Source organism: Sphaerodactylus townsendi, linkage group LG04 (genome assembly GCF_021028975.2).
Source record: "Sphaerodactylus townsendi isolate TG3544 linkage group LG04, MPM_Stown_v2.3, whole genome shotgun sequence".
Taxonomy (NCBI): Eukaryota; Metazoa; Chordata; class Lepidosauria; order Squamata; family Sphaerodactylidae; genus Sphaerodactylus; species Sphaerodactylus townsendi.
Genome location: NC_059428.1, coordinates 19300018 through 19318067, shown reverse-complemented (window position 1 = coordinate 19318067; position 18050 = coordinate 19300018). Strand labels below are relative to the sequence as shown.

At 44.9% G+C, this 18050-nt stretch overlaps 1 protein-coding gene across 1 annotated transcript in view; it reads left to right on the top strand.

Moving 5' to 3' along the window:
- The first annotated feature begins 3582 nt into the window (after positions 1-3582).
- The window catches only part of LOC125431264 (high-affinity choline transporter 1-like), a 19978-nt gene continuing 5510 nt past the window's right edge, over positions 3583-18050 (top strand). Inside the window, exons 1-8 of the mRNA XM_048494031.1 lie at positions 3583-3757; positions 5108-5221; positions 7207-7362; positions 8886-9034; positions 11239-11382; positions 11853-12006; positions 15103-15320; positions 17618-18041. Of these exons, the coding sequence (XP_048349988.1) occupies positions 3583-3757; positions 5108-5221; positions 7207-7362; positions 8886-9034; positions 11239-11382; positions 11853-12006; positions 15103-15320; positions 17618-18041 (1534 nt within the window). The remainder of the gene's footprint in view (positions 3758-5107; positions 5222-7206; positions 7363-8885; positions 9035-11238; positions 11383-11852; positions 12007-15102; positions 15321-17617; positions 18042-18050) is intronic.

Genomic DNA, 18050 nt, shown 5'->3' with positions numbered 1-18050 from the left:
TGCATCATTTTGTATATTATTTAAAATGCTGTTTTAAAGTTCAGATCTTTCAGTGTTTTCATGTTCTTCATCTTGGAGACCCTAGTTGGGCGGGAAAGCGGCTTTAAAATGTTTTAAATAAAAATGAAAGAAATAAACAGTATCAATATGAGTTCACGTGAGTGGTATAATTGACAGCTATCAGCCAGGAAAATTAAAAGGAACATTTGCCTTCAGGGGCAGTCTCTAGTCAAAAGGATCAGGGATTCGGTAAGAAGAAGTTGTGACACCTGCAGGATCTGGAATGGGTGGCTCAACACCAGGGCAAAGCAAAGCACACAGGAGGTGTGCAGGGGAGAAGTAGGTGCCGGCAGCCAACACCCCACTGAAGACCCCTCAGGCAGCAGAGCTGGGAATCAAACCCGGTTCCTCCGGAATAGATACACGAGCTCTTAACCTCTTAACCTCCTCCGCCACTGCTGCTCCCTCCTCCTACGCCACTGCTGTAACATGTGAGACTTCACCAGACGCTCTGAAGAACTGAAGCAAGTCTGAGTTGACAATACAGATCTTGAGGGACCCAGATCTGAATGAATATAAGGCAACTTCACATGTTCATGAGAATGTCCATACTTGTCCAATCTCCAATCTAAATGTTTTCATCTCTTCAGTAGCTCTCCAGCTCCTGTGTTTCATTTGCCCCATTTCTTCCCAGAACCAGTTATGGTGACTGGTCATCCCCTGAGAAGCAGCAAAAGACAAACACAAAAAACACTTGTGGAAATTCCCTGAGGAAAAAGTGTTATTGGGGCCCAGTTATGTGAGGTTCAGCATCCTATGTCTGCATTTGGCAGGAACTCCATGAAATGGGAAAGATCAAATGATGAAAGTACACCAGTGTTCTCTCATTTCAACTATCTCACCTTTTGCTATTTCATTCATAACTGTGTATCAGGGACTGTGCACTATAGTTTTAAACAGTCAGTAACAACATTTGATAAATAAAATAACTGACTGCATATTGATTCTGAGGGGCACCCTTTGTGTATGTGGAAGGTCCTCAGTTCAATCCCAAGAATTCCCAGTTAGTAGTAGTAGTAGTAGTAGTAGTAGTAGTAGTAGTAGTAGTAGTAGTAGTAGTAGTAGTAGTAGTAGTAGTAGTAGTAGTAGTAGAAGAAGAAGAAGAAGAAGAAGAAGAAGAAGAAGAAGAAGAAGAAGAAGAAGAAGAAGAAGAAGAAGAAGAAGAAGAAGAAGAGGAGTTTGGATTTATATCCCCCCTTTCTCTCCTGCAGGAGACTCAAAGGGGCTTACAATCTCCTTGCCCTTCCCCCCTCACAACAAACACCTTGTGAGGTAGGTGGGGCCGAGAGAGCTCCAAGAAGCTGTGACTAGCCCAAGGTCACCCAGCTGCCATGTGTGGGAGTGCACAGGCTAATCTGAATTCCCCAGATAAGCCTCCACAGCTCAGGCGGCAGAGCTGGGAATCAAACCCGGTTCCTCCAGATTAGATACACAAGCTCTTAACCTCCTACACCACTGCTGGATCAAGAGTAGGTACTGTGAAGGTAGGTAATGTGAAGGATCAAGAGTAGGTAATGTGAAGGTTTTTCTGGAGGACCACTGCTATACCCCGTTTAGGATAAAGATGACAGGAGATCTGTGAATTAATCCACCATCTTTTGGATTGTCTTTGTTCTAGAATGCTCCACTTGGGTCCTGGGTCCTACCTAGTTCTGTCCCCAAGGCACTAGGATGCATGTGGAGCATTCTAGAACAAGGAAGGTCCAAGAAATGGTGGATGAATTGACAAATCACCTGACATCTTTATCCTGAACAGGGTATAGTTAGAACAGACAATAACCGCCTTGATAGGTTCATCACCTGACTTAGAATTTGGCAGCTACAGCCATATGGGATATCTTCTCCGCAGGTTGCCTTCTTCACACATAAGGTCCCATCTTGTGTGGGATTACATCAAAGGAATGCACAGCATCAAGACAACAAGACATTCTCTCACAGTCCCTTCATGAATTTCATCATTCAGGAGAGAATCAAACCTGAGTTTCTCACATCAAAACAGACCCGTAGCTTGTAATTTTCAGTGCTGAGGGAGAAAGGGGGCTAAGATTTAATTGTGTTAAATATTATTTTGTTTATAACATTTTCAAAAGGAGTTTGTTAGTTATGCCAGGGTCTCTACATCTATCAGTCACAGTGCTAGAAGGCAGGAAAGGGCATTGTTAGCAAAATAAATTGGGTAGAATGCAGCCTCTGTTCTTTCTGTTGTGGCTGACTTTTAAAAAACGGTAAGTTTAAAATTTAAGGTGGTATGATCCTTCAGTAATTTATGGCTTAAGGTGGGATGATCCTTCAGTAACTTATGGCTTACAATGGGATGATCCTTCAGTAACTTATGGCTTAAGGTGGGATGATCCTTCAGTAACTTATGGCTTAAAATGGGATGATCCTTCAGTAACTTATGGCTTAAGGTGGGATGATCCTTCAGAAACTTATGGTTTAAGGTGGGATGATCCTTCAGAAACTTATGGCTTAAGGTGGGATGATCCTTCAGAAACTTATGGCTATGACCAATGATGTGGAAAGCACTGTCTAGCCACAGTCAACTTACGGCAATTCCATAGGGTTTTCAAGGCAAATGAAAAGAGGTGGTTTGCCATCACCTGCCTTGGCGTAGCCACCCTGGACTCCTTGGTGGTCTTCCATACAGCACAGCTTTTTCTCCTGATGCTGAGGACACAAGGAAGAAATCAAAACATCAAAACAGCCCTGTTGGATTAGACCAGTAGTCAATCAAGTCCAGCAACGTGTTTCATCCAATTCCTGACCAGTTGCTCTGGAAGGCCAACGGTTACATACGGCACATGCTGATTTCTCACATCCTAGGACCATGGTGGCAAACCTATGGCACTCCAGATGTTCATGGACTACAATTCCCATCAGCCCCTGCCAGCACGGCCAATTGGCTGATGGGAATTGTAGTGCATGAACATCTGGAGTGCCATAGGTTCGCCACTACTGTCCTAGGACTAGAATTGATTAAACCAGAACGTAAATTGGTTTTTTTTGGCCAATTGGCCATGCTGGCAGGGGCTGATGGGAATTGTAGTCCATGAACATCTGGAGTGCCACAGGTTCGCCACTACTGTCCTAGGACTAGAATTGAATAAACCAGAACGTAAATTGTTTTTTTTGGCCAATTGGCCATGCTGGCAGGGGCTGATGGGAATTGTAGTCCATGAACATCTGGAGTGCCATAGGTTCACCACTTGAGCCTGTTTGCTTCTTTGCCATTCCATATTAAAGGAAAGCAGAGACAGCGTTAAAGGAAAGCGAGGACTGTAGGAAACACTGTTTTGACTGGCTTGAGAGGAGCATAGCCTGTATCTCCCCTTCAAGGGCAATGTTGATTAACCTATGGGTTTCAACACACCCATCCCATATCAGTACTGAGCTGAAGAAAGCAACCTCTTCCTTGCATTGATATCCTATGCACAAACAAGGCTTCTGCTTGTCTGCCTGGAATCTATAACCTTTGGTGCTACCAGAAATTAGAACTCTTTTCTGAACTCTTTTCTGAAGAAAATGGCTTTGAATATAGGTGGCTTAGTTGGTCTGATAGTATTTTATCTAATAACACTGGCGACTGGTATTTGGGCTTCCTGGAAAAGCAAAAAGGAGAAGAGAGGGGACCCCACTGAAATGGCCATTGTGGCCGGCAGGAATATGAACTTCTGGGTCGGATTGTTCACTGCAACTGGTAAGTGTGAACTTTTTCTAAAGAGTGTAGGCCTACTTGGAAGGATTTCTGAATGTAGAGAGCTGCTGATCTCCATTTGGGATTAGCAGATCTCATGGAATTACCACTGATCTCCAAATGAGATCAGTTCTTCCAGAGAAAATGGCTGTTTTGGAAGTGAGGGGCGGGATTTGTCCCTACCCTTCCCAAACCCTAACCTGCCTACATCTCCAGGAATATCCCAGCCTGGAATTGGCAACCCCGTGACCTGAAGCGATCAAAAGGTTTGGAGACATCTTCTTTATGAGGAATGACTGAATTATGGATAACATTTTGATGTGGTAACAGAGGCTTATGACATGAACTGTGCAGAGAGAGGGAAATATTATTTCCTTCTCAATACTAGATTTTGGGAACACCTAATAAAGCTGATCAATAGTAAAGTCTGACAAAATTAAACATTAATTTATATTATTATTGACTACAAAGATGGTCCATAGCCCTCTCACCTCTGCTTCCTCATCTAATCTACCAAAAATGCGCAGAGGTGGGATCCAGCAGGTTCTCACAGGTTCCCGAGAGTAGGTTACTAATTATTTGTGTGTGCCGAGAGGGGGTTACTAATTGGTGATTTTGCCACGCGATTTTTGCCTTAGTTACGCCCCTCCTCTCAGCAGTAGTGCGCAGAACATGAAGCAGTCTAGCAGGAGGTGCACCGGTGTGCGTGGCAGCCTGCACCTACGTGCATTCGTTTCCCACCCAAGGACCGGCACAGCGGCTGCGTCCTTGCCACAGCCCTGCCCTGGAATGCCTGGCCACGCCCCCATCATGCCCCGCCCAGCCCCATTGGCGCTACGCCTCAGTTTGAATCCCACCACCATGGGAACCTGTTACTAAAATTTTTGGATCCCACCACTGAAAATGCGGGCTGGGGCTGAAGGGTGATATGCAGCAGGCCAGTGGTGTAAAAAGTCAGATGACCCTCCTCCAGTATTACTGTCCTGATCTACTTTAGTTTCTCTCTCCACCCTCCACGCCTCCTTTTCTCATTTTAGAAAAAAAAGATAACTAAGGGAACAAGGTTCTTGGTGGAGGTTTATAAAGTTATGCACACTGTGGAGAAAGTGGGTACAGAGAACTTTTTCCCCCTCTCCCTCTGCAACAGAGGTGTTAGACCGTGGACATGATTCAGCTGAAGCAAACCACAAAGGGAAAGGTAAGTTAAGGAATGACTGGATTGTGCTAGCTATTTTTTGTTGTTATAGTTTAGTAATATATAGAGCACAATCTCACCAGAGTTAAGGACAATACTTCCTATTGTTTTCCATAACTTGCTCATTAATATCTTCGTTTCCTACCACTTTCTTTCAGCAACATGGGTTGGAGGAGCTTATATCAATGGAACGGCTGAAATTGTCTACCTTCCTTCAAGAGGCCTACTGTGGGTTCAAGCACCTGCAGGATTTGCTTTGGCCCTTCTTATTGGTAAAGGCTGTGTTTTTTTCCCAAAAAGCTTGAATGTTTAATAACTTTTAAAAAAAGATATGATGAGTTCCCCCCATTACCAGGAATGGAAATATTTAAAACCATTGGAATTCAAAAAGTTTTAATTACGATTCAGAGTTTTTTGTGAAAACAATTCATATTTTGAAAAGCTTTCAACATTCCGAGTGACAAGTCACAATCGATTCAGGTGGGCAGGTCAAATCACAGGTACCTTTCTTTTATTTTGATCTGTCAACATCTTTGCCTGGTGATGATGAGCCCTATGAAGCACTAAAGCTTGCAGTAAGTTCTAAAGCAGTAACGTTCATTTAACTGCGGATGTTTCTCGGGTTTCTCGGGAACATTGAAGGGTTTATGGTATTTGGTGCTGATAAAAAGATGGGGAGGCATATGACGAACAAATGATCAATTGTGAAAGAACTGAAGGTTCTAAACTAGTTAATAGATAATTTAATACAACCTTGGATTTCACATCTGTTCATTCTGCATTCCAACACGTGCACTTCTATAACAAATCTAATTAAGTATTTATTAGATTCAAAGATTCTGTTCCACTGTGATGCCCTCCTCCAAAAGGATGATCCTTCCACTGTTATAAGTAGCTTTTCACTAAAGCAAGTCTTTTTGAACCAATAGAATATGTGGGAGCAAGTCTTTTTGAACCAATAGAATAGGACTTACCCTGCAAATTATAATTCAGCAGAGTCTGGAGTGGAGTGTGCTAGAGCTCTTGTGCTAGTACCCATTCTTGTGCTAGAGCTAGTACCCAACCACTAGGGCTTGAGAACTGGTTGATCCAGCAAGGTTGTCTTCCCAGGCCTCAGCCTGGCTAAGCTGAGAGATAATTGGGCCCAGCTGTATGGCCAATGCTGTGCTCTGTCCAGGATTCTGCAAAGAAGCTCCACCATCAGAGCACTATTCCAGCTCGACAACTGGGTTAGCTGTGGATAGTTTGGCTCTCGTCTCTGTGCCACCTCGCCCCAGGCCTTCTTTATTCCTGTTAACTGGGAGGGGGTTCTGGAGAGGCTACAGGCCTGGGTTCAAGAGGCTACAGGCCTGGGTTCTTGCCTGATGGAGTCCTGGTGGCTATCTCAAAGTCTGATGGAGAGGGTTCCCTTGAAGGTTCTGGCTGGGTGGTCTCTGACATAACTGGTACATTTTCTGCAGGAACCTGCTCAGTGTTTGATCCTTGCTGGTCCTCCTTTGCCACCATCCTTAGCTCCTCAGGTTCTTATCCCGAGGACTCCATGTCAGAGCCACTGAACTTGTCAGAAGGAGTCGTGACACATTTGTTTGTAGCAACAATGAGTGGGCCAGATCCACAAGACAATTTTCATGGATGGAGAAATTCTGCCCACAGACTACACCATTTTCTAGTGTTCCCCTCTTGCTTAAACCCCAAATGCCCTGGCATATGACATTTTGAAAGGCATTTTGGACTGAAGCAGGAGGAGGGAAGTCCCAAAGTCGTATTCTGTGGGGGAAAATCCATGGAAATGTTCCTATGGATTCAAGCTACTATCGCCTCCTTCTTTTGGGAGAGATTTAGTTCATGGTAAGCACTGACTTTTGTGGGATGCCTAGGTTAGGAAGTATTTGCTGTTTTTAATTGATATTAATGATAATGATTAGCCAGTCATGTATGCCTCAACTGGGGGAGCCATTACTCTGTGAACTGTACCATAAGCAATAGTCTGTTTTCAGCATATTTTGGCCAATAGTTTAAAAGCGGTATTTCTGGTGTCAGGCCAAAGCTGAGATTTGCAGGTGTTGATGGATGCAAAAAAATGCAGGAAACCACTGTTCTGTGCAAGATTTTCATCCTCCCTGGCACCCATTTACTCCTGAATGAGTTTTCAACTTACTAGCATATAGGAACACTAATGGCACGTTACTGGTTGCAAAATAGTTTGGTTCCGCAAAAGGGATTGCATGCAAAATGTTATATGATTGCTTTTGAACAGGTGGGCTCTTCTTTGTCAATCCAATGAGATCAAAGAACTATTTGACAATGATGGACCCGATCCAAGAAGCTTATGGGAACACGATGGGAAGTCTCCTGTTTATTCCATCTTTGATTGCGGATGTATTCTGGTTTGCAGCTATTCTTGCATCCTTAGGTAATTCAACCTTTCTTCTTCTCTTATGGGCTAAAAGAGATAACAGACAAGCCATGGTTGATGTGGGAGACCTGTGATCGGACATCCAAATGGGATGGAAATTTATTTTTCACCCCTGGGATTAAGAACATAAGAACATAGGAACTAGCCTGCTGGATCAGACCATAGTCCATCTAGTCCAGCACTCTGCTACTCGCAGTGGCCCACCAGGTGCCTTTGGGAGCTCACATGCAGGAGGTGAAAGCAATGGTCTTCTGCTGCTCCTGCTCCTGAGCACCTGGTCTGCTAAGGCATTTGCAATCTCAGATCAAGGAGGATCAAGATTGGTAGCCATAGATCGACTTCTCCTCCATAAATCTGTCCAAGCCCTTTTTAAAGCTATCCAGGTTAGTGGCCATCACCACCTCCTGTGGCAATAGCAGCTAGCAGGTATTTAGATCAGGGAAATGGCATTCTCAAAGTGCTGCTGTGGTAAACTTCAATGCCCTGTATTCCTGTCAGGAGGCCTAATCATGAATCTCCTAAGTCCTGTCTGGTTTCAGCCTGAGCATAGCCAACATGAAGCCATCCACAGATACTGGAGACCAGTATATCAATTTATGGACTCTTTGTTGATCATGGTGATAGTTGCTACCATTATAACCTGTGAATATTTGTGGAGTTATCATGTCCCATGTCCCCCTCAGAAGAATCATCCAAGGAGGAAGAGGAAAGTGGACAGAACTAAAATGCTTCTGCTAGCATTCCAGAAAAGGCTCCTTCTGCATACGCAAAATAATGCGTTTTCAAACCACTTTCACAACTGTTTGCAAGTGGATTTTGCTATTCCACACAGCTTCAAAGAGCACTGAAAGCAGTTTGAAAGTGCATTATTCTGCATGTGTGGAATGAGCCAAAGAGTGGAGATGAAAGAAGAAGCAGAGTTGCATTTCATACCCTACTTTTCTCTACTTTAAGGAATTTCGAAGTCATATGCAACCACCTTCCTCTTCCCACAATAGACACCTTGTGAGCTAGATGGGGCTGAGACAGTTCTGGGAGAACTGTGACTGGTTGAAGGTCACCCAGCAGGTTTCATGTGGAGGAGTGGGGAAGCAAAAACAGTTCACTAGAATAGAGTCCCCTGCTCTTAACGATGACACCACATTGGTGATAAAAGCCTTTCAGTTCTTAACTTGCCTCTCTTTTGAACTTGCTTCACAAATTCCTGGCTGGACAGCTCCCCTCACTGTTTCTGGGCCTTGACTTAGACCCTGCTGGACAGCTCTCAAAATGCAGTTAGAGCGTGGAATCCTGAACCTTACAACACCAAAGGGCAGAACAAAACTCTTCTGCGGTCTTGCTGTTTCCCGTTTCCACAACCTGTGATGCAAGTGGGGAATCTGAGCTGGGAAATGATTTGTCTTAAATTATTAAGGAAAAGCTAACCCACGATCACACTGAAAACTAATGCGTAAACCAGAAAATGTGTTGGGGAAAAATTGCGTAGCATGAAATTCGCTCAGTGCTGTCTTTTCCTATAGGAGCAACCATGAAAGTCATTTTGGACATCCAAGGATACTTAGCCATCATTATCTCTGCATGCACAGTCATTCTCTACACTTTGCTGGGAGGTCTGTACTCTGTCGCGTACACGGATGTAATACAGCTGGTGTTTATAATGGCTAGCCTGGTAAGTCTTAACATTTTCATGTTAGTACTTACTTGAAGGGAGGAAAGGTAACATGGGGGCTTTCCCCACTGACAGCGTTGAACTGGTTTCTACCTAGGTTCACCTCAGTGAATCCCCACTGCCACCAAGCTCAACATTGTTTTGTCTCAGTTCCCACCCACTCCCCTCAGAACTGTGACATCCTTGTCGCAGTTATGAACTACACTTTTCTGCCGGAACAAGGTCGATACCGCTTCGAAGCTTCGAAGTGGGGAAGCATCGAAACGATACCTCATCCGTTCAACCAATCACGAGCCACTTTCATGGCATGCGCAGAACGGGAGAGTCATGGCGGGCAGAAAGCGCATGTAACTATAAACTGTAAAAACTGTAAAAAAAAAAGAACGCTCCCGTTTCCCGCCATAACACAAGCGCCAATCATGATCGAGGAGCGAAACAGGCACCAAGATGATCCCGCCCACTTAGCTCGGTTCCAGGGGGTCAACTCAGTTGCTGTGGGGACAGTCTGGAATCGCCCCCCAACGAAGGGAACTGAGTCGACCTTAGCTCCCTTCTGTAGTGGGGAAAGCCCCATGGTGTAGCCCAGTCTTGTCAGATCTTGGCTGCAAAGCAGGGGCCATATTGGAAGGGATATCACCACAGAAATCTCTGCAGAGGAAGACAATGGCAAACCACCTCTGCACACTTGTCTTGAAAGCCCCTTGCTGCAACATGATGGTATTTTACACACAAACGCACTTGAAATATGAGTAAAAACGAACAGGAGTCTTCTGGCACCTTAAAGTCTTATAACATTTTACTTTAGCCTAAGCTTTGTTGGATCTTCTTCTTCAGATAAGTGGATCTTGACTATGGAAATATTTGATGTAGGGGTGTCGTCAAGAGAAATGCAGAATATAGAGTGTGAAATGCAATTATGTAAAATCTGGATCTAATCAGGAAAAACGCAGAGATCGTTCAATGCTAGTTCAAACCTGTAATGAGTGGGAAATCTCAATTTTCTAAGACAGATAGTGCTTTACAGGGCTATCTTAAACACAGTTAAGAACATAAGAACATAAGAATTAGCCTGCTGGATCAGACCAGAGTCCATCTAGTCCAGCACTCTGCTACTCACAGTGGCCCACCAGGTGCCTTTGGGAGCTCACGTGCAGGATGTGAAAGCAATGGCCTTCTGCTGCTGCTGCTCCCGAGCACCTGGTCTGCTAAGGCATTTGCAATCTGAGATCAAGGAGGATCAAGATTGGTAGCCATAGATCGACTTCTCCTCCATAAATCTGTCCAAGCCCTTTTTAAAGCTATCCAGGTTAGTGGCCATCACCACCTCCTGTGGCAGCATATTCCAAATACCAAGCACACGTTGTGTGAAGAAGTGTTTCCTTTTATTAGTCCTAATTCTTCCCCCCAGCATTTTCAACACCTTACACACTTCTGAGCTCATTCATTTAAGTGGACTTAGAAGAGTGTAACTCTGACTAAGACTGCACTGATAAGAAGTGAAAAAGTCCAGTCCCAGTCCAGTCTTAGGGGGAAGATTGTGTAAAACACCTGAATGAATCCCAGCAAGGGTTACGAACAACCTGGAGAGAAAAAATCTCACCCTTTCAATAAGAAGCTTCATGTGTGGAAATGGGCACTGGAGCTTTTTATCACATGAATGTAGATAACATCACCTGGTAAATACCATCCCGTTAAGTCTCTGTTAAAGGGGCAGGACGTTTTTTTGTCCTCCAAGTTGTTGACAATCCTCAGTTCAGTTTAGCAATTTCAAGCTGGAATCTTCCTTGAAGTCTTTAGTTGGGATGTTCTGTTCAGCAAGAAAGTTATGGGCCCTTCCTACTAGTATGTCTCTTGTGGATAAATCTATGCACTGATGAATTGGACGTCAAGTTATTTAGCTTTGGCTCAGTTGCTGAGTCATGTGCCTTTAGGTCATGTCCTTGACCTATGCCTTATGGCTCACAGCTGATGCTTCTAACCACTGTAAAATGTTAGTTTCAGATATAATTCAGTCATGCTGCTACATCCTGGAACCATGACCAGGAAAAGAAGTGAAACTCACAAACACAAAATCCCATTGATAAACTTTGGGTACCATTCAGATCAGTGCAGAAGGGTGGAACTTTATGAAACCCAGAAAATGGAGCTGAGAATTGTTAAGGGGAACCAATGAAATAATTCTAATGTTTCTGTTTTCCTGCAAGTGGATTTGTGTCCCATTTGCCATGACAAACTTTGCAACGGAAAGCATCTTCTATACCATCGGCCGCAATGTCTTTCAACCACCTTGGGTTGGAAAAATAGAAGTCTGGGATATTGGAAGGTGGCTGGATGACTTCTTATATTTGGTAAGAAATATGCCCCAATGAGTGCTTAGCAAATTGGTACTCAATACCTAGGGTAGCCAACTCCAGGTTGAGAAATTCCCAGGTATTTGAGGAATGATGAAGAAGAAGAGTTTGGATTTATAGCCCCCTTTCTCTCCTGTAAGGCGACTCAAAGGGGCTTACAATCTCTTTTCCCTCCCCTCCCCCACAACAAACATCCTGTGAGGTGGGTGGGGCTGAGAGAGCTCCAAAAAACTGTGACTAGCCCAAGGTCACCCAGCTGGCATGTGTTGGGGTGCACAACCTAATCTGGTTCCCCAGTTAAGCCTCCACAGCTCAAGTGGCAGAGCAGGGAATCAAACCTGGTTCCTCCAGATTAGAGTGCATCTGCTCTTAACCACAAAACCCGATGGCTAAAATAGGTCTGGAAGAATTGATTATGTATTTCCCAAGACTACTTCTGTCTCAGCCTCAAACTGCATCTCTTTCAGGTTCTGGGAGCCATTCCGTGGCAAACCTATTTCCAGAGAGTCCTCTCAGCTTCTTCTGCAAAACAAGCCAGGTTTATTTCGTACCTTTCCGGGATGGGGTGCTTCATTCTAGCCATCCCCTCTGTGCTCATTGGAGCGGTTGCAGCATCCACAGGTAAATCTAAGAGTGTGTGAGAAGTAAAGGGGTTTCAGGCTCCTGCCCAAGTCCGAAACCTGAAGTGTCAGAAGAACAAACAATCAGGAACATTCATTTTCTTTTAGAAATGGGCCAGGTGTTCTACTGAGCACAGATTTCACACAGTCTGTGCACAGAGGCTAATAATATTTTATTCTCACATAAGTGGTCATAGAAGAGTCAGAAGAACAGAACAGATGTGACAGAAATCTTGGATCTTGGTATTTTAAAGTCAATTACAATTCTGCCTTGCTCCAGTCAATATTGTGTGTTGACTATGAAAATGCCCTCACCACAACATTGTCTTTTACCATTCTCAGGGAAAATACAACAGACTGGCCTTTTGCTTGCTTTTTTCCCTTTAATTGACTATAAAAGCATGCGATTTCACTTTGCAAAACTGCAGGGGTGAATGGGTTAAATTTCCTCTCCAGTCCCCAAATCCAATTGAGGGTATCAGGGTACAGTAAATCAGGGGTCCCCAAATGTGGTGCTCTTGGCACCTGCCAACACCTTTCCTGGTGCCCATCAAGTGTTTTTAGAAAGTGAGTGTGACCAGGTGGGATTCTTGCCCAACAGGGCTTCTGATTGACCATTGGAGTTCCAATTGGCTATACAATTTTTTTTTAATATGTTGTTTCAGTAGTAGCTGCCACAGGTGTGTTGGGTTTATTCTCTCTCTCTCCTTCCCAGGGTATTTTTAAACTGCACCTCTTTTCTCTTTACTCTCTTTACTCTTCTCTCTTTACTTCTCTCTTTACTTACTAAACTGCACCTCTTCTCTCTTTACTCTTTTTACTCTTCTCTCTTTACTTCTCTCTTTACTTACTAAACTGCACCTCTTCTCTCTTTACTTCACCTCTTCTATCTTTACTCTTTTTATCTTCTCTCTTTACTTACTAAACTGCACCTCTTCTCTCTTTACTCTTTTTACTCTTCTCTCTTTACTTCTCTCTTTACTTACTAAACTGCACCTCTTCTCTCTTTACTTCACCTCTTCTCTCTTTACTTCTCTCTTTATTTACTAAACTGCACCTCTTCTCTCTTTACTCTGTGTGATTGGCTCCATCACTTACAGCAGCCATTTTGTAGTTGGCTCCACCACTTACAGCAGCCATTTTGTGGTTGGATCCACCACTCAGTGTCAGAATTCCAAAGATGCTCAGAACACCTGCAGTGAATAAGTTTTTAAAGATGTTGGCTTGATAATATCCAGTTGTTTTAGAAGAATAATTCTAAGTCCAGACTCCAGGTGTGAGTTTCAAACAAATTAAAAAGAGATTATTGAAGGCAGCAACAAACAGCCTATCCCAGCAGGACCTCTGTCTCTCTGCCCTCAGAGCTCACATTGTTCAGAGTGCTTCTCCTTTAAGAACAATAAGATTATCAATCAAATACAATTGACATCTCCACTCCACCTTTGAGTTCCTTTGAAGTTACATCTCATGATTCAGAAAGGGTAGTAGGGATAAGCAGATACAAAGGTTTCTCTGGGTCACTTGCTTTGACTGACAGATAGTCTGTCTCAGTGAGAGAAACTGCCTTATCAGGAAAAGCTAGGCCAGGGGTAGGGAACCTGCGGTTCTCCAGATGTTCAGGAACTACAATTCCCATCAGCCCCTACCAGCATGGCCAATTGGCCATGCTGACAGAGGCTGATGGGAATTGTAGTTCCTGAACATCTGGAGAGCCGCAGGTTCCCTACCCCTGAGCTAGGCTGTGAATTCACGTGGGCCTGCTGAAGCCTTGATACCTAAAGTATGATGTCAGTCTGTAGAGCAGCCAAGAAAACATTTGCTCTATAGAAGTATACATTCTGCATTCAGAGACAAGTCTGAGTCACGTGGTTTTCCTAACATCATTATAAAACTCCGTTCAATGCTGTTAGAATACTGTAAATGCTAGAAAAATACTAACTTCTTCTAGAAAACATTAGACACTTACCTTTATATTCTATCTTACTAGCTTATCTTAACCATTAATCATTGGCTCATGGCTTTTCTTCCTAAACTTACAATCTTACTTAACACTTATCAAATAATACTTAAAACCTATACATTCATATTCATTTCTAATAATATAAACCCCTTCTGTTTTATCGGTTCCAATTATGGATCTCCCTAGTTCTCATCTGTTTTGAACCTAAAGTAATATTAAAGAAAGGTCATTTTTTTTGTTTAAATTTTTTTATTTAGCCCTTCCTATGAGGGGCTCAGGGCAATGAACATCATTTTTACCTTGACAACCACAACTTGAGGGAGAGTGACGGGGTCAAGAATACCCACTAAGCTTGCATGGGGAGAATCTTCTACAATCTAGTTTGTAGTCCAACGCTCTAACCATTGCACCACGCTAGCTTTTGATAATCAGAAGCAAGTCTTGATAATCAGCATCATAGGCCGCTTCTGCACGGCCACGCTGGGGGGTGCGTCAGCGTATACGACGCCGACACCCCCTGGGACCGTTCGCCTGAACGGTCCCGGTAAAGGCAGGGAAGACGGCACAGCGCTGCGCCGTCGCCCGATTGACGTATCTTCCCTGCGACCTTCCGGCGCGTTGACCAGGCTAGGGGACACGCCCCCCTGCCCTGTGCGACCGTTCTGGTGTCGCAGGGCAGGGGGGGCATGTCCCCAGGCCCGGGCGATGCACCAGAAGGTCACAGAGAAGGTACGTCCATCGGGAAAGGGGGTGGGATGGTGCCTTTCAGCCTCTGCTGTTCTCACGGCAGCGGCTAGAAGCCGCTGTTTTCCAAAAATCTCACTCGAGGAGTGAGGTGGGAAAATGCCGGCTTCACGCCGCTGGGGGGGAGTGAGGGCGGCGTGGCTGCGACGCAGCTGCGCCCCCCATGCGAAAAGCTCCCTAGGGACGGCGTTTTTGCCGTCCCTAGGGCACTGTAAAAGGCCCGTGCAGAAGGGCTTACAGCCATCCCTACGAATTTTAGGAGTCTAGTGTTGTTGCTGAAAAGGCCACCTCTAACATGCTCGTGATGATAACGGTTACAGAAGAGTCTGTGATCAGTGCCGTCCATGTTGAAACGTATGCAGACCTTTTAACATATTCTTTCTGTTTTATGAGACTGGAATCAAACTGACTATGGCCTTCCGACACCCAACGACAGAGGTGAATCAGCCCTCATACTTCCTTTAGTTCTCCACTATCTCTGTCCAACGTACATCTCCATTGGAGGCTTGGGGGCTATTGCCGCTGCTGTGATGTCTTCTGGGGATTCCGCCTTGCTTTCCGCCAGCTCCATGTTTGCTCACAACATTTATAGGAAAATCCTGAGGAAAAAAGTAAGTTGGCTGAATGCAGACACCAAACAATGTATGATTACACAGGTGTGTGATGGACTTCCAGGATTATCCAGTAGACTTTTTCTATCTGTTCCCTTCAGGCCGTTTTCCCACTTTTAAAATGACATCCGTTTCATCTGGTCCAGGACCTTTTTAGCACGAGGGTCATGTTCCCAGGCTTCCCCACTGCCCCGCGCCCTGCGCAAGGTCATCAAAAGGCGCCATTTTGAGCAGCGCCAGAATGACCCGCACTGAGGGGGTGCAAGAGCAGTAGAGTCGGGGCGGCTGCGTTGTAGCCACCCCTGTAGTGGGGAGTGCAGTTGGACCCCGCGCTACTCGGCGAGAGTAGCGCGCAGCAAACCGTGAGTGGGGAAAGGGCCTCAGATCACAAAAAAGGCGGGAATAGGTTAATTGAGATTAATTCATATGAGAGAAGGCCCTGAAGGAAAATGTTCTTCAACTATGACAGAAATTCCCAAACTGAGAGTCATGAGAAAAGTGTGCTTTAAGAAATTAATAAATTAAACTAGGATCTTTTCTGAGGACAGTTAATTCTACGGTGTGTCTCTGCGTCAGAGGCAAATGGATAATTCACAGTGCAGACCTAAAGAGAGTTACTCCAGTTTAAGTCCATTTGTTTCAATGGGCTTAGACCAGAGCAGCTCTATGCAGAATTGTGCTGTAAATCACTAGAGGATCCTGCTGGATCTCTGTATGAGTCACTGATACAGTTGTGCCTCCTGCTTCAGACGAGACAGGCCCCAAAGGAGCAAAATGCTGCAAACACAGAGAGTAGAAGGTGGATAGTTCATATGAATTCTAGAAGCCTGTCTCAGCAATAGAAACATTGATCTAATGTATTCTAATAGCACACTTGTACCTTGGTTCTATATTAAACTAGTGGCATATCATCTAGCATTGTGAAACTGATATTTTAGGATCTAACTAGTTGACATGTTGGAAACGCTGGTCAAGTTTTAAAATCAAATAGCAGCTCTGTGAGGCCCTAATTTGGAGCCTCCCATTCTGTTGTTAGTCTTCAGGGAAAATGACAGTCATCCCTTCTTTGCCTGTCTTTTTTCCCTTCCAAGGCTAGTAGTATCAACCATGGTAGAGATTTCTGTTGGCAAAACCATGTGACGCGGATGGGTTAACCCCTTCTCCCTCTGGTGAGCACAGGCTAGAACCTCCAGGTTGGAAAGTTCCTCGAGATTTCTATGATTCTATGATTTGGGAGTGGAGGGTGGGATTTGGGGAGGGTGTGGACCTCCTTGGGGTGGGATTTGGGGAGGGTCGACCCTTTGAATCTGCCATTTTCTCCAGCAGAACTGACCTGTGTCATCTATGGATGTCTTGAATTCTGGAAGATCACCAGATAAACTGGAGGCTGGCAACTATACCACTAGGCCAGGGGTAGGGAACCTGCGGCTCTCCAGATGTTCAGGAACTACAATTCCCATCAGCCCCTACCAGCATGGCCAATTGGCCATGCTGGTAGGGGCTGATGGGAATTGTAGTTCCTGAACATCTGGAGAGCCACAGGTTCCCTACCCCTGCACTAGGCCATGGTCCTGGTGAGAGTCAGGGAGCTGTGCAACTAACTTCCCAAACCATTGGGAAGATCCCCTCAAAGATCTCCCAACACCTTATCTTGTTAGGCCTCTGGTCCAAGAAGGCTGCTTGGCAGCTCCCACTGAGTCCCACCTTTCTCACACAGAGCCTGGGTGATGCTGACATCTAATTTTGTACACTTTCTTCGTGTGGTCTCTCTCTCTCTCTCTCTCTCTCTCTCTCTCTCTCTCTCTCTCTCTCTCTCTCTCTCACACACACACACACACACACACACACACACACACACACACACACACACACACACACACACACACACACACAAATGGTTTATGCATGTTGGGATTCTCCAAAATGTTCATTGGCTCTATCTGGTGCACTCTAACAAAGGAAGCAGTGCAAATTTGTGGCAAGAGATAAATTGTCGAAGGCTTTCACGTCTGGAATCACTGGGGTGCTGTGTGGTTTCCGGGCTGTGTGGCCGTGTTCTAGCAGCATTCTCTCCTGACGTTTCACCTGCATCTGTGGCTGGCATCTTCAGAGGATCTGATGTTGGGAAAGATCCTCTGAAGATGCCAGCCACAGATGCAGGCGAAACGTCAGGAGAGAATGCTGCTAGAACACAGCCACACAGCCCGGAAACCACACAGCACCCAAGGGATAAGTTGCCACTGAGATTACCTTCAGGACCAGATTATTCCTAAAGCTGTCCTTTTTCTTAATTTCAGGCAACAGAAAAAGATGTATTATGGGTTATGAGAGTTTCCATGGTTGCCTTTGGGACACTGGCTGGAGTTTTGGCATTTTATTCCCATTCGATATACGACCTTTGGCTCCTCGGAGGCGAGCTTGTGTATGCCCTCCTTTTCCCTCAGCTGTGCTGCGTACTCTTCATCCCTAACACCAACACGTATGGCTCGGCCGCTGGGTTCGTCTTTGGACTGTTGCTGCGGCTGTTGGCTGGGGAGCCCTCCCTGAAGATCCCCCCATTTATCTGTTACCCAGGATGTTCTGTGGTGGACGGGGTCTACATCCAGCGGTTCCCCTTTAAGATGGTCACCATGCTCATAACTCTCTTGACCATCATTTCTGTTTCGTATCTGGCAGCCTTTGCATTTAAGAGAAACCTCCTTCCTCATGAATGGGACATTTGTAAGTTAA